The following is a 21,755-nucleotide window of genomic DNA, read 5'->3' on the forward strand; positions in this document are numbered from 1 at the left end:
AAACGACAACAACAGATCAAACGGAACAAAAGACAAACAGGACGGCAAATAATAACGAGGTTCAGAGAACATATTAGAGATTACAACAAAAAAATATGGAATCCAAACATTATACCCGAGTCTAACTTCGCGAATTGCATGGTCGAGAATGAATGTTCCCCACCAAACATCAATAAAACTGTTAGAGTTCTTCACATACAAGCAAAAGGCCGACATCTCAACGTACTCGAAAATATGGAAATCTACAAACAGAAAACATTCGACGGTAGAATAATAAACGAACAGATAAACACAATTTCTGACACAATATTCGATCCTTTAAAACTTGTTTACAAGAAACAAAGTAATCACAAAGGTACAACAGACAAACACAAAACAACAAACAAACACAAAATAATTAACACACCAAAACAACAAACCCACAAAGCAGGTAAAAAGCCTAAAATTACGGACTTTTACCTGCCTCCGTCAGCCACACAAATCGATCAGTAAAACCCACGCTCGGTTCTGAATGAACACACAGCACATACACATAACTAAATATACACAAGCATCAATTTTGATAATACCTGCTCATGTACCTACGAACTATAAATACAGGACAAACGGCAACAACAGATCAGAACGAAAATCGACACTGATGATGGCACAACGCCGAAACCGGTTTGTCTTAAAACCAAATTTTACAAAGGATGACGGAAAATCGTTCCAATATACATCATTTATCCACCCTGTTGGAAAACAACAAAACAAGATAAGAGGATACTGATGTTGATTATGATGATGAAGATGACGACATTATCTCCGAATTAAGAATGACACAAAATTATATAAATTTAAAATCAGTACAAAGTTCCTCGCGTTCAAATACATCCAAAGAGAGTGTAGTTCTCAAATATGATAAAGAAGACGTGAAAGATGAAGACAACGAAAAACCGATGAAAAAGCCTTTGGATTCAACAATTATAGATTTTAGTGCGAAATAAGCAGCAAAAACAAAGGGTTTAAAATCAACAACAACAAATATTAAAGGCAATACTTCAGAAGCTGCAAAAAATTGAAGACGTGAAATAATTTATTCGGATGGTAGTCGTGAAACACAACAGTGACATCTGCGATAGGCAGACTCATGTGTACAAAAATATCACGGACTCTGCTTTGCAAGTCTATCAATGATCAAGAGTATTGCCGTTAAAATTGAGCGTGATACGGAGCTAGAAAACTCACTGGATGTTTGCTTTTATCTACACTTATGAAATTGTTGCGCAGAAAATTGGTACTGCTAAATTTCAGTATGCATTATACTCAGTTCAAATTGAAATATGTTTCTCCATTTTTTTTATACACTATTCTCCACTTCTATGATCGAAAAGGGTGTGTGTCCACTTTCCATCGCAACCAATTCAGACATAGGTTATACACCATGATTAACAGAGGTGCGTGTCCCCGCTATTCAGTAAAATCCGTTATGCAGCGAGTTTTTTAACCACTGCCGCGAGTATTTGTTAATTCCGCAACATGAGTCTTCTAAACATTCATGAAAAAGTTGTATACATACAAGCTGACTAAAACTTATGTGTTCTAGGTGTGGGCTGATCAAAAAAAAATACGTGCGTCAAAAAGCAGCGAACAACCATAAGAGTTTCAGAGGCACTGGCGGTGGCCCAAATAACGAATACAAGTTTTCCACAACAGAAAGGGCAATACTTGAGTTGATCGGTATGAAGGAATCCGTGGAGGGAGTGGGAAATAAATTTGGACTGCCATCTAGGAAGAAGATATTGCAGCAAATTGATGGCAACATTCAAATTGAAGATGGAACTACAGTTAGGGAAAGTGGTGTTGTGGACGACATTGTCCAAGTGAGTGAATGTGAGTTAGCTAACGGATTTGAGGAATTGAGTGAGACTGTGGTAGGGATTGATTGTGAGGTATTGCATGATGACCCAGTTATTAGTGTTTGTATGAATGAGAGCCCCCCAAATGCTTTGATTAAAAGGCCCACTTCCTCAAAAAGAGTGCCATCTAAGAGATCTTCCTCTGACATTCTTCAAGAAGAATTGTCAATTCAACGCGAGCTCTGTGATACCATAAAAGGTGCAGTGTCAGATTCCACTGATCAAAAAGAAAATATTAAAAAAATATATAGGGCGATTGACAAAATATATGCAATTAATAAAAAGCATTATAAGGAAATGGAAAAATTAAAAAGAGAGGAAATAGATGAATTGAAAAGGCATAATTTAGTAATGGAAAATCTTATGCTCCGCCAGCTAGAAAAATAATAGAAAAATACCTAGTCGCATGACACTTGTATATAGCAAGCTACCTGAATTTGTGATTTTTTTAATAGTCCTTTTAATATTTACTAAAATATAAGACCAGTAAATTTTTTTAATATGAATTATTTTTTATTTTATTTCATAGTAGTATTAATATCAGTATTATACATGCTTACGTGAACTATTTTTATTTTGTAGACTATAATATTACTTAATTTAAGACTGTGTTATGACGAGCAAAAAAAAACTATTTGTGATATTTCTATTTTTGTAAGAAAATGAGACTGAAACTCTTTAGTGGGAATTAAGTAAAAAGTACTAAATTGTGATACCTGAATTTAAAGGCAGAAAAAATGAATTTAAAACAGAAAATAAAATATTAAACTCAAAGTATGTGTTTTCATTCCTTAAAATTTATAGCGAGCTTCCAATGTTGTTTCGTATGGTTTGCGCTGCGTTCAAATACTGAGGCGAAGTCAAGGGTATTAAATCTTGATTTCTGTTTTGAGTTGCCTGCTCTTCTGTGGATTGTACTTCTGTCATATCTGTGTATGCCTTGAAATGTATGCATATGTTGTGCAGCGCGCAGCACACGTTTACAATTTTTGCTGCTTTTTTTGGAGTGTAATGTAATTCCCTTGCACCAAGGAGACACCTCCATCGATTTTTCAGCACCCCATTGGTTCGTTCAATAATGTTGCGACACTTCGAATGGGCTTCATTAAATTTCATCTGTATAGAGCCTTCGTCGGCACTCCGATGTGGTGTCATAAGCCATGGTTCTAAAGGATACCCGGCATCACCTAGTTTAAAAAGTCCTTTATCAATACAAATATTTACATTTTGAATATTTTATTATTACCCAGTAACCAAAAATTGGCTTCACGTTGCAAATACTGGTCTTCAAGGTGAGTTCTCAATTCACTCACATTCCAAATAAAGGAGTCATGCGAGGCACCGGGATGGGAAGCATCAACGTACCGAATTTTCAGCTCATCGTCACACATCTAAGAAAATACAATGCCATAGTCAAATATATTTCAATTGAACTATTATAAATAGCTTACCAACATTACATTTAAGCTGTAGTAGCCCTTCCTATTGTAGTAGAGATGCTTGTTTTCCGCGGGTGCGATGATACGGACATGAGTTCCATCAATGCAGCCGATGCTTCACGTAAAATGCACGTGAAATTCTTCTTCTTCGTCGCTGCTCATTGGCACACTTATCCATCTTTCACACAGTTCACTTTCAAAGGTCTCAACGACTTCGTCCAGAACTTTGCTGAATGTGGGTTGCGCTAAAGAAACGTCCACATCTTTTCCGATTCCTGTTTGATACCCACCTTCAGCAAAAAATCTTAAAACTGCACTCAGTTTCACAAGCGGCGATATCGTAAATTGTTTTTGCGATGCCGTGTGTGCGATGTGAGAAATTCCAACAAATACCGAAATGCAGGTTTGTTAACCCTATAATACTTTTGAAATCTGTAAATTCCGGAAATTTAATGAAATATAAAAGCAAAACAGAAGATGTTCTAATACTTACAACGATTGTGGCAACTCCAACGGATTGGTACTATCGCGCAACCTTCTTCTTATAGTCCTCTGTTGGTGTTGCTGGGAACCTTCTTCATCAATCATTTCGTTTACAACCTTATGAAATGCAATACTATTCATTTTTTATGTATATTTTTCTTTAATTTACGATAAATTCGTCAAAAGACACTAAACTTTAATTTCTTAAACAAAAGCAGAAATGCGTAATGAACTGTCAGATGGTAAAACAGCTGACTTCGAAAATTCGAAATTCCTATTCCCAAATTTTTCTTCTCCCTATGAAAAAGAATTGGAGGAATTTTTCCGCGGGAATAAAAAAATCCGCGAGAACAAAATTCCGCGAGAATATTTAGAATTGGTATGATTATCTCCTAAAGCTTTGTTTACCCGCAAATGTAAATGTATATACATGTAAAAAAAATAGCTAATATCTATACTTATACTACAAGACCTGGCGGACGTTGTCCTGCCCTAAATTTGGCCTATCTGCATACATTTTAATAAGCTTTTTTCGTCTGACTTTGCCCTCCCCCTCTTCACTTTTTCCTAATCCTTTTATTCACGCCTCCCTCCGTCTTTTTCGCTTCATCTATCTCCATCTTCGTCTCATTCTATCTCTTTCTCAATCTCCTTCTCCTTCTCTCTTTTTACTTCTCTCAATTTCTTCTCATTCTTCTGAATCCCTTATTGCCTGTCCCAGAGGGTGGTATATATTTTATTCCAGTCCCAGTCCCAGTTCCACTCCGAGTCTCAGTCCCAGTCCCACTCCGAGTCTTAATCCCAGTCCTAGTCCTAATCCCAGTCCCAGTCCGTCTCTGGATAATATATTACTCTGTACTAAAGCACTCATCAACAGCTTTCATTTGATATCCATATTGTATAAACACTGCCTAGGCATTCACTGGCCCACGTTTTGGCCTATATCTCGAGACCCTAGTCAACTAGTATGAAAATTACCCTCTACACAACTAAAGACTCTCCTGAATTAAAAATATGTCATTGTACCTCTAAATCGCGGGCCGCCTCAGAAACCCCTCACCCTCTCGGCAGGCCTGGTGATGTGCTATACTTGATATCATTCGCTATAATATCCATCGCGCCCAAAAATGTTGTGACACGTGTATTTCATATATTAAGATATGTATGTCATAATTTTAACTTACCCAACTGCACATAACACAACAACACAAACGTTACATGCATGATCCGAAATATTCTGTTGTTTTTTTTTGTATTTGGCTTGCGTTTTATATGCGTACGGAAACAGCAGGCGCGCGTTTTAATAAAATATATGAGGCGAACTGTATTCGGATGTGTATGCGACTGGTGTATTTGTGTATGCGCGTATGTGAACGCTTTTGCCTACGCTTATAGTGCCTCGTGCGGTACAACGTTGCGTATACGTATCCTTTGGTTGTTGTTGAGCAAATTTATATGTTGAGTATGTGGATGGATTTTCTCAATGGAAGTTCGACTTCTAATTTTGTTGTTGTTGAGTAGGTTAGTTTTGAAGGCTATTACAATTTGTGTTATACTCAATTTTTCTCTCTCTCTCTCACTTTAATACACACACAAAAATACATATTTCTCTTCTCGTGAAAATTTCACATTTATGGGATTTTATATTAGTTGCCTATTATTTGTTTTCTTCGTTAAAATTTTTATTATTCTTAGGTAGATATTTGAGGGTATTACATAGCGTTTAGTATATACATACATATAATGCGTGGGTGCTTTTGAGGAAAGTTTTCAAGTTTGACTTTGGTTGTTCTGTTGTTGGTTTATTTTCTTTTTCTTTCGTATTCTTCTTCTATAATAAAGCGTAGCTGTTTCGTTTATTTTCAGTTTCGTCTATCAGTCTCGTTGATGCTTGATGCCTTGATTTATTTTCGTTTTAATATTTATAACTTGACTGCTGATATTTATATATGTCTATGTTGTATTTAGTTGTAAGATACAATTTTCTTTTTCTTGAGCGTTTTAGGGTTGCTTTTGAGTTTAACTTGGATTATTTAGGGATATTGTGTAGTTGCTTGGCACCCATTTGCATTTTTTGTTTTTTTATTTTGTAAAACCTAATGATTTTTTGAGATTGATTTTGTTGTGATGATGAAATTTATTTATTTTCATAATATTATTAATATAAAGTGTTCAGGCAATTCACAAGGTTTCCTACTTGCCTTATGTATATGCCATGCTTTAATAAAAAAATTTATTGGAAACCATAGAAACAGCTCAAATCCCAAAAGTTTAAATGAATACGACAATCTTGTTAATTGCTCAGTTTATTTTTGTATTTTATCTGGTTTTAATTATAATTCAAATCAAATTAATTTATAAGTTATGAAAAATAATCATGCAAGACTTTCTTAAAAAAAATTTTAATTGAAAAAAAGCAAGTAAGCACGGGACTGTCTTCAGCTGTGCCGAAAACTTCATACCTTTCATGAATGGGGCTGAACAATAATCTTATCCCATTCATAATATCCAAATATTCGGCTGTTTAAGATATAAAATACATCTATAGTGAACAGATGTACATACCTAAGCGGTTTTGAGATAAATAAAAAATTAAAAATAGGTAGGTATCTTGTGTGAGGATGCAAAGTTTCACAGTTTTTTGTGGTCTGCATGTAAAAACTATGACCACGAATCACTTATTTCAACAATGACGTAAGCGTAAGCATTTGCTGAAATTTGAAGGTTCTAGCTGTTCAAACGGTGTAGAAATTGCGATAAGTTTCTTATCTGAACAATCGGTTGTGGAGGATATATGCTATATATACCACCGATCTCTTCGAATTTTTCAGACAACAATATCTGCTATATACGAAAGCATATGGTGAAATTTGAAAGTTCTAGCTGTTAAAATGAGATGTATACTATATATAAGGAGGATATATGCTATAGTGGTCCGATCCGACCGGTTCCGACAAATGTCTAATGGGACACCTAAATACACCCGCTCACCAAATTTTATCAAGGTATTTCAAAAATTGAGGGAATAGTTTGCATACAAACAGACAGACGGACATGGCTAAATCAACTCAGCTCTTCATCCTGATTATTTTGGTATACTCAACGGTGGGTCTATCTATTTTCCTTTAAGGACTAACAATTTTGAGATTCATTTTCATGAAAGGTATAAAAGATATGTTTAAGCTCATTAAATGTGCGGAAGCATTCAATGGAAAAAAGGGGGGAAGTAATGTAAAATTGAAATTGAAAAAGGGGACGTTCCGACCATTAACGAACCTACAATCCGTTTTGCTAATGTTTTCGAAAAACAAATTATGGGGCCATTGCGTTATCTTGAAGTTGCCTTTACTGTTCAGATTTGACCACAGGTAACACTTATTCTTTTAACCTTTATGTCTTTCCAAACAACATCTTACACTTATGGACACTCATGGTACCCCGATAACTCATATATATGAACTTAAATTAAGTAGTAACGACTGGCATAGATTTAGAAATTCTTTGCAAATATAATAATTTGGGGAAGAGACGAAACTACATATTCTGTAGTTTGCCTTTTTCATAATTTTATAACTACCGGTGTTTCTGGCTTAAAAATCTGTATCGTCAAACTTTTCTATATTTGGTATCCTATAGAACACTAATTTTTATATTTTACTTAAATCAAGAGAAATATATTCATCTCAGTTTGGCTACTCAAATATTAATCTTATTATCTACTTATATTTACCTAAGAAAAATCGTTACACCCATAATAGTGGAGAACTACAGAAGAACGCAAGGAGGTGTGAATTTTATGGGCATGGTGTTGGGAACTCATACACGTAAGCGAAGAACGCAAGGAGGAACACCACAAGGTGAAGCTCTCTCATCACTGCTACGGACCATAATTATAAGTGATATTCAATCAAAATTTGACCCAAATTATATGAAGATTGTGGCCAATGATGACGATGTGCCAATGTTGATGAAAGCCCATATGGCTTACTTCGGAGAAGATTGGTCGTAACGAAATCCAGTTCTTGCCCCTCCTTTTCCCACACACAGGGACGATATAAATAAATAATTCCACCGCTCCACCGATTCGTAAGCTGCGGCTCGCCAAACATAGATTTCACCCACCATCAGTTGCTTGGAAATCTCTCAACCGATACGTCATCTGCGCATCCCGATTCACCAATCCTATTCACCGGCATCCACCGATCCACAGATTCGTCACCTGTGATTCGCTGGACATTGATTTCACCGGTTGATTGGCAACTCATCAACGGATTCGACATCTGAAAATTTCCGAATCACCAACGATCTTCCCCAAAATCCACCGATTTGTCGGCTGTGCCCGTGGGCCATCGATTTCACCAACCATTGGTTGCTCGGAAATCGATCAACCGATTCATCGTTTGTACGTCGAGAATTCACTAATCCCATCCATCGACATCAACCAAACTACCGATCCGTTATATACGATTCGTCTGGAATCGATTGCAAAAACTACCGGTTGCTGGTGAATCGATATACCGGTTCGTCAGCTATGATTTTTCGGGCATCGAACCACCAACCCCCAGTTACTTGGTAATCGATCCAGTAATTCGTCATCACCGATTCACCAATCCTACTCACTGACATCCACCAATTCGATTCGTCATCTACGAATTGCTGAGTATCGATTCCATTCTGAACCAAAAACCACCAAAGAAGTAACGCGTATTCATTTAGAAAGATATATTTAGGTGCTTTCTTGATTCAGATCTGACAGCCTTCGACGGAACCAACCTTACAATATTAGTATATGTTTCCATTTTCTTATTTTCATTTCCTATTTCTATGGGATCACGATTGAAAGACTGGACCATGGCGCAATAAAACCAGACAGGTGATTTCAGTGATAGAAAAAAAAAAAAAATTGACGTCCCCCATAATCATGGATTTTAAAGTAGTGGGAAGGGAAAATTTTTGGTACCATTTTGCAACGTTTTTACTACCTTAGCAATACAATGTGCGAAAAAGAGTGAAACTCAATATATATCCACATTGGAAACGTGAACATGAAAGAAAAAAAAAGAGAAAATAGAGGAAATGGGAAGAAAAAGTAAAATAAGTTGGAGGCAAGTCGGAAAAGTAAAAAGAAATAGAGAAAGATGGAGAGTGAGAGTAAAGGTAAGTATAAGGGAAATAGTTTAAGCCAAAAAACTAAAAAGATGTTAACAGGAAGTTTAAGAATAAGGATAAGATTAAGGGTAATGGCAAGAGATAGACCTGGATAGGGGCAAGTACGGGATGGGTAAGAGGAAAAGCGGGGAGATGTGAGATAAAATGAAAGAGAGAGGGAAATTGAATTAGCCGATTAAGGTAAACTGGAAAATGCAGAGCGGATAGGAAACAAGAGAGGAAGATGGTTACACAGAGGAGAGGCAGGTGCATAGATGGAGAAATTCAGAACAATACCTGTCGGGCTTAATCAGACGGCTGGGAGTATTTCAAATTTGTCTAAATAATTCCAGGGATAACTATCCGATCTGTCTAAAATAAAATTTTGATAAGCCGAATTATACTTTTACCAGCCATGCCTTTTCTGACCTGAGCTTACTTCAACGCTTGGTTTACATAGATAAATATTGGGTATTTGGACAATATACCGTCAATCCCGAGTTTTCGTTCTACAAACCTACCAGATACTCATCCGCAACTTCATACTATTGATCCAGATCGTCAGTCACCTCACTGATGTCAGCAGTATCTTTCATATTCCGTAATTGTGGACTATGTGATACTCGGAAGATTCAGCCATCCAGTTCCGCTAACTAAAACTTTTTCATTTTCTCTCACAAAAGGAAATACAGGCGCAGGCGTTTTTTCCTGCACGTTACTTCATATTACAGAAAGGCATTAATGTAGTATTTTTTTATGATACTGAAAAAATCAATGCCGCAGATAAGTCAAGAAGCAACACATAAATTTATGAGGGCAAGTTTTGTCGAATACGACTCCATTTTGTAACATTGGCTTCAAATGTTCCATTTTATTGCATCATGGCTTGGACGGATTTCACAAATTGTTTTTGTTGTGCTTATTATTGTCTGTAGAAGGTTCTTATAAGAGAAAATTTAAGCAGCTTGCGCGTAAAAAAAGAACATTACTATCATAGACAATTATTTATAGATTTTCTTAACTAACTTTAGCGCTTTACATGTAGTATACAAGTTGCTACCTTATTTCCTAAATAGTTTAGGGGATATCCTTTCTCACGGGAAGTGAACTAGGGACCGATGTTTTAAAAAAATTTTACTTATGATGAGATTTTCTACGGCAGCAACGCTCCCGGTAATAAAACTAAAGAAATACTAAACAGCACAATAAAAGCAATGATATTTTACTTAAAGCAATCCTATGCATATATAGTATCATACATAATAAAGTTGTAGTAAGAAAGGTGTAGTAAGTAGTACAACAACAAAAATTTGATGACCCTCATAATCCGGTGATGAATTTAAAAGTAGAAGGGAGGGACATTTTTGTTGGAACTACTTTGTTACGTTTTTATTATGTAATGTAATATGTGGAAAAGAGCCAAACTCGAATAACAGGGTCAGACAAGAAAAAAGAAGTGAAAACAGAGGAAATGGGAAGAAAAAGTAGAGGAAGTCGGAAAAGAAAAGAGAACAAGAGGAAGATGGAGAGTGAGGGTAAAAGTAAGGGAAAGGGTAATAGTTTGAGATAAAGAAGTAAAAAGAGGTTAACTGGAAGATTAAGAATAACCATAAGATTTAGAGTAATAGTGAGATAAACGCTTGTAAAGAGAAAGAGCGGGAAGAGTAAGAGGAAAAGCGGAAAGATATACGAATGAATGAATGAGCCGATTAAAGTAAACTAGAAAATGCAGAGGGGAGAGGAAATACGTAAGGAATAGGAAATAAGCTCCACCATAAAAGCAAGTACAGAACCCTGGCGTTATTTACCTGCACATTACTTCATATTTTAGAAAGGCATTAATGTAATATTTTTGTATGATACAGAAAAAATCAATGCTGCAGATTAATAAAAAGCAACACTCTAATTTATGAGAGTCAGTATTATCAAATACGACTTCGTTTTGTAAAATTGACTCAACCTCTCTGGCTTATTGCAACATAATATTGTTACGAATATTAGCCACACTAAGGGGTTCTGTCATCTCTAAACCGATGCTAAGCAGTGACTTGATGCACATCACTAATTCAGTCATTATGTCTACACATATGTACGTATACGCAGCGGAGAAGCAACGCACAAACACATGCAGATAACTTATCTGAGATGCTCCCTAAACTATGCAATTATAATTGTGGAAGTGTCGCTCACAAATACACGCGCATATGAGAGCTACACACGTGCATCTGTAGTTGTAATTATACACCAGTAACTAAGTAAATTCTGGAAGCGCCTAGAAGATGCGACGAGGAAATCACAGAGTATAAAAGCACCAACAGTAGAGGCGCGAGAATCAGTTTGATTTGAGAAGCCACCTGGCGAGCAATAGTAGTGTTATGTAGAAAGTAGTATTGTGAAGAATTTTAATAAAGGCCATTTTGCATTATTGTTTAGTGGAATTATTTATTCAACAGTTTATTGATTCGAACCTTAGTAGAAGAGAAGTAAGCGGAATTGCAAGCAAATTCGTTACAATATAATTAAATAGCACTATGTGACAAGAAATATATTTATTTCTAGCAATGTTCTAACATGTTGTACGTCTTATGAAGTAGACAAGATCTTAATAAGAACTCATATCGTTGAAGACAAAACCTTTTGCTGCTCATAGATTGCTGATCTCACTCCATTTCCAACTTGTCATTTCATTGTAAAAGATTATTTTCTTTAAAAGTGGGCAAACTAGGTCTCAAAGTTCGACCTTACTCCTTCAAAATTTATTAAAATTTACCCATTTGCTTTAGCATTTAAAATTCAGTTTTAGAAAACTTCAAGGTATATACAATAAATAGATATGCTTAAAAAAATCACCTAACTAATAGAACTATATGGAGAACACAAAAGAAAAAAATTGCATCTTTATGCGAATAATTATTTACTTGATTTTTGAAATTCTATGGCTGGGATTAAAAAAAAAAACTAAGTCACTCTTCAAACTTTATTTTGTGACTTTTTTATTTATTAGTCTTTTTGGAGTCACTTGAATTCGTTTGCTTTTAATAATAATTAACAAGTAAAGACGCGACTGTCTTAGGCTGTGCCGACGACTTCATACCTTTCATGAATGGGGCTGAACAATAATCTTATACAATTCGTAGTATCCAAATAATTGGGTATATAAGATATGAAATATATCCTAAGAAATTTTCAAGATAAATAAAAAATAGGCAGGTACTCTGTGTGAGGATGCAAAGTTTCATGTGGTCTGCATGAAATAGCTTTGACCATGAATCACTTATCTCAACAATATATAACGTAAACATATGTAAGTATTTGATGAAATTTGAATCTTCTAGCCATTAAAAAGCGGGAAGAAATTAGAGTTTATATGGGGTATAAAATATATGTACCACCGATCTGTATGCTTTTTTCAGACAAAAATATATGCTACATACGTAAGGATTTGGTGAAATTTGAAGCTTCTAGCTGTTAAAATGGGGCAGAAATTGCGAAAAGTTTCTTATCACAACCATCGCTTGTATGGGATATATACTATATATACCACCGATCTCAACCATTTTTTCAGACAACAATATGTACAAAATACGAAAGCATATGTTGAAGTTTGAGGCTTAAATATGATAAATAGAGGGAGGTATGACAAAAATCCTCTTTTCTTAAAAATCGGTTGTATGGGGGATATATGCTATAGTGGTCCGCTCCGGCCAGTTCCGAAAACGTCCAACCTGATACCTAAATATACCCGTTCACCAAATTTTATCATAAATCTCATAAATTGAGGGACTAGTTTTCATACAAACAGACAGACGAACAGACCGACATAGCTAAATCAACTCAGCTCTTCATCCTGATCCGTTCTGTATACTTATTAGTGGTCTATCTATTTTCCTTTAAGGACTTACAAGTTTGAGATTCGTGACAAAGTTATAAATTATTTAATTTTCAGGAAATGTATAAAAAAATGTTCATCATACGTAACCAATACCCTTTTATACTCAGATGTACTTGTGCACTAGGGTGGGTGTAGCAGTGTGTAGAAGTCCACGAAAGTGGGGAAAGCTTCTGAACACCATTCAACTGGGAATGGCCAGAGCGATTTTTTGCATGCGGTTCAAGCAGCTCACTACTACCGGTCGCTTGCAGCCAAGTATCCCCTGGGTAGCCACTAAACATCCGTTTAGTGGTGAGCTAATGTCAGAAGGCGACAACCTGGCAAGGCCACTCTGATATAATCGGTTTAAGTGCTAGCCGGGGGATCTCCCATCGGCAGCGCCTCTTCCCCATTAGGTGCGGCTGCAAGCGGGCGTCTGTCTTGGATCAAGCGGCTCGCTACAGAAACGTGCAAGTGATACTTTCAACCCACCTGAGCGGGTTGTACGCTGGGCTTGGGACCCGCCATGTCAAACCATACTCCAATGAAAAGCAAGCCTCGGATAAAAAGAAAACTCTCTATTGATGTCGCCCATGGCAAACGTTTGAAGGACAACGATTTGAGGGCATGCAACTGGAACGTCCGCTCCCTGAATGGGATAAGTGCAGATGCCCGGCTGGTTGATGCCCTCGTCAATGCAAAATCTGACATCACCGCCATCCAAGAAATACGCTGGACGAAGCAAGGAAGAAAGAAGATTAAAAATTGTGACATCTATTGGAGTGGGCATACAAATAAGCGCAGTTACGGCGTCGGATTCGTGGTGGGAGAGAGACTTTGTCGCCAAGTATTGGCGTTCACGCCTGTGGGCGAGCGTCTCGCCGCTATCCGAATAAAAGCAAAATTTTTTAATATATCATTCATCGGCGCCCATGCGCCGACAAAGGAGAAAGACGATGAGGTGAAAGACGCTTTTTATGAACAACTAGAACGCACATACGAGCGCTGCCCCGTCATGATATAAAAGTCGTGCTTGGCGACTTTAACGCCAGGATGGGAAAAGAAGGTGTTTTTGGCCCTACAGTCGGAAAGTTCAGCCTACACAATGAAACTTCTCATAATGCACTGAGGCTGATTGACTCTGCCGGTGCTCGAAACATGGTCATATCCAGCACGAGGTTCATGCATAAAAAGATTCATCAAGCTACATGGCTGTCCTCCGATCGAAATGCTCGCAATCAGACCGATCACGTTGTGATAGACGGAAGGCATGCCTCCAGTGTTTTAGATGTGCGCACGATCCGAGGACCTAACATCGACTCGGACCATTATCTGATCGCAGCCAAAATACGCACTCGCCTCTGCGCGGCTAAAACCAAGGAACAAAAAACACAAGGAAAGCTAGACGTCGAAAGGCTGCAATCGCAATAGACTGACAATGATTTCACAACTTGACTCTCACACTTGCTCTCTGAGAGCAGTGGGAGCATATCTCCAAAGCACTTCGTACTGCCGCCGGGGAAAAAATTTGTTACCGGCGGCCAGAGAAAAATAACTGGTACGATGAAAATGCCACGTTGCAACCGAAAAAAGACGCTGCCTACAGGGCTACGTTAAAAGCGAGCGCAACAAGAGGATTGTGTGAACGCTACCGCGAGTTAAAAAGGAAGCGAGACGCCTTTTCAGGAAAAAAAAAGCAGAGGCAGAAAGGCGTGAGTGCGAGGAGCTTGAGCTGCTAGCCGCCAGGAATAACGCCCGAAAATTTTACTATAAAATTCGCCAACATATTGAAGGTTTTAAGACCGGGGCAAACTCCTGTAAGATCGAAATCGGCGACCTTGTAACCGATGTCCAGGGAGTACTTAGATTCTTTGCCAGTCCACAAGAAGGGGAATACTGCAAACTGCACCAACTATCGCGGAATCAGCCTTCTTAATATCGCGTATAAGGTCCTGTCAAGTGTATTGTGCGAAAGATTGAAGCCCACCGTCAATCAACTGATTGGACCTTACCAGTGCGGCTTCAGACCTGGTAAATCTACCATCGACCAGATTTTCACAATGCGCCAAATCTTGGAAAAACCCCCGAAAAAATAATCGACACACATCACCTCTTCGCCGATTTTAAAACCGCCTTCGACAGCACGAAAAGAAGATGCCTATATGCCGCTATTATCGTGCGATTTCTTTAATTTGCTGCTGGAGAAAATTATACGAGCTGCAGAACTTAAACGCTCTTGAATAGTATTCTATGAAAGCGTACAATTACTGGCGTATGCCGATGACATTAATATCATCTGCCTAAACACCCGCGCCGTTAGTTCTGCTTACTCCAAACTGGAAAAAGAAGCGGTAAAGATGGGTTTAATGGTGAATAAGGACAAAACGAAGTACCTGCTGTCATCGAGCAAAGAGTCTGCGCATATGCGCATTGACAACCATGCTACTGTTGGCAGCCATAATTTTGAAATAGTAAAAGACTTATTATTATACGTTTATTTGGGAACCAGCATCAACACTAGCAACAACATCAGCTCCGAAATACAGCGCATAATCACTCTTGCCAATAAATGCTACTTTGGACTAGGTAGGCAATTGAAAAGAAAAGTCCTCTCTCGGCAAACGAAAATCATACTCTACAAGTCACTCATCGTACCCGTCCTGCTACATGGGGCAGAAGCATGGACCATGACAACAGCAGATGAAGCGGCTCTGGGAGTGTTCGAGAGAAAAGTTCTTCGAAAGATTTATGGACCTCTACGCGTTGGCGATGGCGAGTACTGCAGAAGATTTAACGATGAGCTGTACGAGCTATACGCAGACATCAACATAGTCCAGCGAATTAAAACGCAGCGGTTGCGCTGGCAAGGCCATGTTATGTGAATGAAAGATGACGCTCCGGCCAAGAAAGTGTTTCTATCGGAACCTGCCTATGGAAGCAGAGATAGAGGGCCCCCCGTTTCCACCTATTCGAAATAAAAAAAACTGCATGAGATATGCCGATATGGATATCAAAGGGAAGGTATTTCACTCCGCATTACAATAGGGAAATTTTTGAGTGGGGTTGCCGTTTAGGGTTGCCACCTATTCGAAATGAAAAAAAAAATTGCATGAGATATGCCGATATGGGTATCAAACGAAAGGTATTTCACTCCGCATTACAATTGGGATATTTTTGAGTAGGGTTGCCATTTAGGGTTCCCACCTATTCGAAATTAAAAAAAAATTGTATGAGATATGCCGATATGGGTATCAAACGAAAGGTATTTCACTCCGCATTACAATAGGGACATTTTTGAGTAGGGTTGCTATTTAAGGGTGCCACCTATTCGAAATTAAAAAAAAGAAACGTTGCCAGCACAAAGAAACGTTGCCGAGCAAAGCTCGGTCGCCCAGGTACTAATTATTTACTTGATTTTTGGTAAAATTCTACGACAGATAAAAAAAAAAAAAAATTAAATCACGCTTCACTCTTTATTTTGTGAATTTTTATTATTTGTTTAACTCTTATTTTGTTACTCATGCAATACACTTGAACCTTCTAGTCGTTAAAAAGGGGGAAGAAATGATTGTTTAAATGGGGTATATAATACATACCACCGATCTCTATGCTTTTTTCAGACAAAAATATATGCTATATACGTAAGCATTTGGTGAAATTTGAAGGTTCTAGCTGTAACAGAAATTATGAGAATTTACATATCTGAACCGTCGCTTGTATGGGATATATATTATATATACCAAAAATCTATAAAATTTTTTCAGACAACAATGAATGCTCTATACATTCGGTGAAATTTTAAGCGAAATCGGATGATAACCGTGCCCATTTTTTCGATATATAAAATTTAGAAAAATGGAAAAATGAGATAATTCAAAAAAGAATACCGCGAAGCTAATGAAATTTAGTAGATGGATTGGTTTTATGGCGCAAAACATAAATTCTAAAAAATTTTGGAATAAGGGCGTGGCACCATCCACATTTAGAAGAAGAAAATTTGGAAGTTAACAGGCCGTTAAAGATGTTACATTGAAAGAGACGCTATCCTTGCCAAATTATATAGATTGAGTGAATATAATTCGCAGCTACAATTTTAAACAGACCGGTTTCCATTACGCAAAATACATGTGTCGCTGCGTAAAATCAGCATTGGGTAACAAAAGACTTAAACAACCAATTACAAGCACAAAAAGAAAGCCAAATAAACAAATATTTTTGCATAATTTCAATTGTTCTAACCATTTCATCAAATATTTACATTGAAGACACTTTTTTGCGTGTTTAAAACTGACTGAAACAACAAAAACTTGATAGTCCTCATAATCTCGTCTGAAATTCATGAGTAAGGAGGGAACATTTTTTGTACTATTTTTCTAGTTTTAATGAGCTTTGTAAGGTAATGTGCGAAAAAAGCCAACTCGACATTGGAAACGTGGACATGAAAGAAAAGAGAAAACATACAAAATGGGAGGGAAAAGTTGGAAGGAAGCCGGAAAAGTAAGGAGAACAAGAGGAAGATGGATAGCGAGAGTAAAAGTTAGAACAAGGGTAATAAGAATAAGTAATAAAAGGAGTATATATAACAGGAAGAGTAAGAATAAGGATAAGATTAATAGTAATAGTGAGAGTTAGACTTGGATAAAAGCAAGAGCGGGAAAAATGAAAGGGGTAGGAAAATTTAATGAGCCTATTAAGTTAAACTAGAAAATGCAGATGGTAGAGGAAACTCTCTTAGAGGTCTGGACAGAGGAGTGATAGGGGGATAGATAGATGAAGACAGAACATGTCTGTCGGATTCGATCATACGGCTGGGAGTATTTCATGTTTGTCTTAAGGTTTCTTTTGTTAGCCAGAGCTGCTACAGATTTTTTTGATATCAGGTCTATAAGCCATGATTTTTTTAGAAGTCGTTGCTATAAAATGTGACGGTATATACTTTTACTAGCCAACTCTTTTTGCTCAATGAGCCTACCTCAACCCTTGGTTTATATAGATAAATGTTGGGTCTTGGGACCGTACACCGTCATTACCGAGTTTTCGTATTAGACGTCCTCCAGGTACCCATCTGCAACTGCATGACATTGTTCCAGTTTGTCAATCATCTCATTTACTTCAGCAATATGTTTCCAAAATCATTAGTTGTGGCCCATGTAATGCTCTGATGAACCAGCCATTTAGTTCGGTTGACTAAAACTTTCCCATTTCCTGTCAGGAAAAAGAAAAATAAACCTTCCCACAACAGGAAACACAGACCGCAAGAGTTATTTTCCTGCACAATCTATATATATATATAAAAATCAAATTCTCTGTGTGTTTGTGTGTGTTCGCTATGGAAACATATTTCCCACATTTCAATCATCACCAAATTTTGGCTATAGATTCCTTCGATCAAGACGAAGGTTTTTCATATTTCAGAATTAAGAATTTTAAATAAAATGTTTTTTTTTGTCTATGCGGACGTGCAATCTTAGCTCCCAAAAATGATCATGTTAACAAAATCAATGATCGCATTCAAAACCAAATGCCAGGTGATGTCACGAAATATAAATCGATCGACACAGTTACAGATGAAGATCAAATTGTGAATTATCCAATTGAATTTCTAAACTCTTTAGAACCACCAATCAATCATGCTTGTTCGGAATTTAAACCCACCAAAATTGTGCAATGGAACCAGACTTTGCGTTAAGAAATTAATGCTGAATGTAAACGAAGCAACGAAGGACAATCAGTTACTGTTGCAGGATTAAATTTAGAGAGTCCATGCCTTTCCCCTGGCCAGCTATATGTTGCTTGCTCTAGAGTTGGAACGCCAAAAAATTTGTTCATCTTTGCGCGGAATGAAAAAAACAAAAATATTGTGTACCCAATTGCATTACAATAAGATACGATAATAAAATGTTTTAAACGAAAATTTCACCAAATATGCGTACAAAATTCAATTCAATTTACAGAACAAAAAACTAAATTATCAACAAACAAAACAGAAAAAATAACGAAACATTCATTCGATCTCGAGCGTTACAACGTACGCCGGATAAAGCTAGTACTTCATATTTCAGAAAGGCAATCAAGTAGTATTTTTTTATGATACTGAAGATAAGTAAAAAATCAACACTTAAATTTATTTGTAAAATTGACTTCACCCGGCTGGTTTTATTGTATTCAATATTTAGTCGGTTTGAAAAATATTGTTGAAAATCTGTAATGCTAATGATGTTCGTTTTTTTATACCTTCCATGAAAATGAAATGGTATATTAACTTTGGTACGAATCTCAAAATTGTAAGTCCTTAAAGGAAAATAGATAGTCCCACCATTATTCCGAAGTATACCGAAATAATCAGGATGAAGAGCTGAGTTGATTTAGCCATGTCCGTCTGTCCGTCTGTCTGTTTGTATGCAAACTAGTCCCTCAATTTTTGAGATATCTTGATAAAATTTGGTGAGCGGGTGTATTTAGGTGTCCGATTAGACATTTGTTGGAACCGGCCGGATCGGACCACTGTAGCATATATCCTCAATACAACCGATTTTTCAGAAAAAGAGGAGTTTTGTCATATCTTCCTCAATTTATCAGATTGAAGCTTCAAACATCACCATATGCTTTCCTATATTGCGCATATTTTTGTCTGAAAAAATGGATGAGATCGGTCATATATATTGTATATATCTCCCACAACCGCTTGTTCAGATAAGAAACTTTTCGTAATTGCTGCCCAATTTTAAGAGCTAGAGGCTTCAAATTTCCACGGCTGCTTGCGTATATAGCATATATTTGTTGTCTGAAAGAATCATAGTGATCGGTGGTATATATAGTATATATCTCATACAATCGATTGTTCATATAAGAAACTTTTCGCAATATCTGCCCCATCTTACCAGCTATAAACTTCAAATTTCACCAATTGCTTACGTATATAGCAATTATTGTTGTGTGAAAAAACCATAGAGATTGGTGGTATTTATATTATTTTTATTTATTTATTTACATGCAGACCACACAAAACGTGAAACTTTGCATCCTCACACAAAGTACCTACCTATTTTTTGTTTTATACTAGAAGACCCGGCAGACGTTGTCCTGCCCTAAATTTGGCCTCTCTGCATACATTTTAATAAGCTTTTTCCGTCTGACTCTGCCCACCCCCCCTCTTCACCTTTTCCTAATCCTTTTATTCACTCCTCCCTCCGCCTTTTTCGCTTCATCTATCTCCATCTTCGTCTCATTCTATCTCTTTCTCAATCTCCTTCTCTCTTTTCTCTTCTCTCAATTCCTTCTCAGTCTTCTGCATCCCTCATTGCCTGCCCCAGAGGGTGGTATGTATTTTATTCCAGTCCCAGTCGCAGTCCCACTCCGAGTCAGTTTAATATATATAGATTTTTATTTTTCACACTTCACTATAATATTAAAACGAAATGCAGATATTCGTTGCTTTTGAAATTCGGCTTAAAAATTGCACATAGAACAACTAAAGACTCTCCTGAATTAAAAAAAATGTCTTAGTACCTCAAATCGCGGGCCCCCTCATAAACCCCTGGCCCCCTCTCGCCGGCCCTGGTGATGTGCTATATATATATATATATATATATATATATTATATGTATGTAAAGTTAAATAAGCACGTGAATACCAACTGAAAAGAGGTGCACCACTGCGTACACGTAACATTTTATTATTACGTATAAACAAATAAAAAAATTTGTAATAAAATAATATTGCGACTATAAACAGAGATATAACCTCTCCTATATTTCAAGTTAGATCAAACTACACACGGGGTGCAAAACAAATTCAAAATCGGTTCGTAGTTTAGGATTCCATTGGCCTCAAACCTGTGACACGTGTTTTTTATATATTAAGATTTATCTTAAAAATCGTTTAGATATGTACATCTGTTCACTACATATTTCTTATCTTATACAGCCGATTATTTGGAGATTACGTATGGGATACGATTATTGTTCAGCCCCATTCATGAAAGGTATGAAGTCTTCGGCACGGCCGAAGACAGTTCCGTCCTTACTTGTTTTATATAAAATTTTAATTTTAAATACATAACTGTAAGGCCGTTTCCTCAAGTAAACTTTAAGGATTCTCTGTCCGGCGAAAGCATTTTTTATGAATAAAATTCGTGAGAAAATAATACAAATTATTATGCCGTGACTTTGAAAGGCAGCGGCTTGTTAACCGTCGAGATCTAAAACGGCATAGATACAGAGAAACTTATCAGCTGAGAAATATAATACACAAAATATGTGCATGTGATTTTTTAATTATTAAGAGAAGGTAGAACAGTTTTTTTCGCCGACTAAAAATGTTAGCAAAATTTAAACTTTTCCGTATATTTTATTCTATTTCTCCACCATTTCTGAAGGAAAATTAAAAAGAGTCCTTCATTGTTAGTGGCAAGCGAGATTGAAAAAAAAAAAACGCTTCAACTGGCTAAACAGTTTCATCTTCGGAGAACAATACAGTTGGTGGAAGGAAATTAGCTAATTGGTGCTTTTTTTTAGCTACTATGACATTTCTACTTCCGGCGCAGTACGTTTTTGACACTAATCCAGAGAATCACAAAAACAAATTACATGGAATGCGTGTCTTTGTCTGTACGTATTTGACTCTGCCACCACGCTGTTATTTTCGTTTAGCTGTACAGTCGTATGTACATTTCATTCGCTCGTTCACAATAGGGCCCTTTTCTGGTCGACTGTACCACAAGCGATTTCATCTCAAACAGGTTAGCCAGCTCAACTAGATTTTTTTAAGTAGACTAGCTTGTAAAAAAAGCGACTATTGCCCTGCAAAAATCGTTGGATCATGTGGTCCACTGGAGTACTTACCATTATACTCCACTGTAATGCAGCAATGAACCAACTCATGTTTCTTACACCAACATATTTTAAGCCGATCATT

The 21,755-nt window shown here is 36.9% G+C and overlaps 1 protein-coding gene and 1 long non-coding RNA gene across 12 annotated transcripts in view; both read right to left on the reverse strand.

The window, feature by feature from the left end:
* Positions 1-21,755, reverse strand: part of Lrp4 (LDL receptor related protein 4) — an 80,720-nt gene that overhangs the window by 50,928 nt on the left and 8,037 nt on the right. For 5 of the 11 annotated variants that reach the window (XM_067784978.1, XM_067784977.1, XM_067784974.1 and 2 more), the window contains one exon: positions 5,005-6,143. In XM_067784978.1, the coding sequence (XP_067641079.1) occupies positions 5,005-5,044 (40 nt within the window). In that variant the 5' untranslated portion in view covers positions 5,045-6,143. The remainder of the gene's footprint in view (positions 1-5,004; positions 6,144-21,755) is intronic. The other 6 variants (XM_067784985.1, XM_067784984.1, XM_067784980.1 and 3 more) reach the window with 4 other exon arrangements.
* Positions 2,724-3,432, reverse strand: LOC137251058 (uncharacterized). Its single transcript, XR_010953155.1, has 3 exons — positions 3,350-3,432; positions 3,145-3,289; positions 2,724-3,085 (listed from the first exon to the last, which is right to left on the reverse strand). It is a non-coding gene; the product is annotated as an uncharacterized lncRNA (long non-coding RNA).

This window comes from Eurosta solidaginis, chromosome 4 (assembly GCF_040869045.1).
Source record: "Eurosta solidaginis isolate ZX-2024a chromosome 4, ASM4086904v1, whole genome shotgun sequence".
Classification (NCBI taxonomy): domain Eukaryota; kingdom Metazoa; phylum Arthropoda; class Insecta; order Diptera; family Tephritidae; genus Eurosta; species Eurosta solidaginis.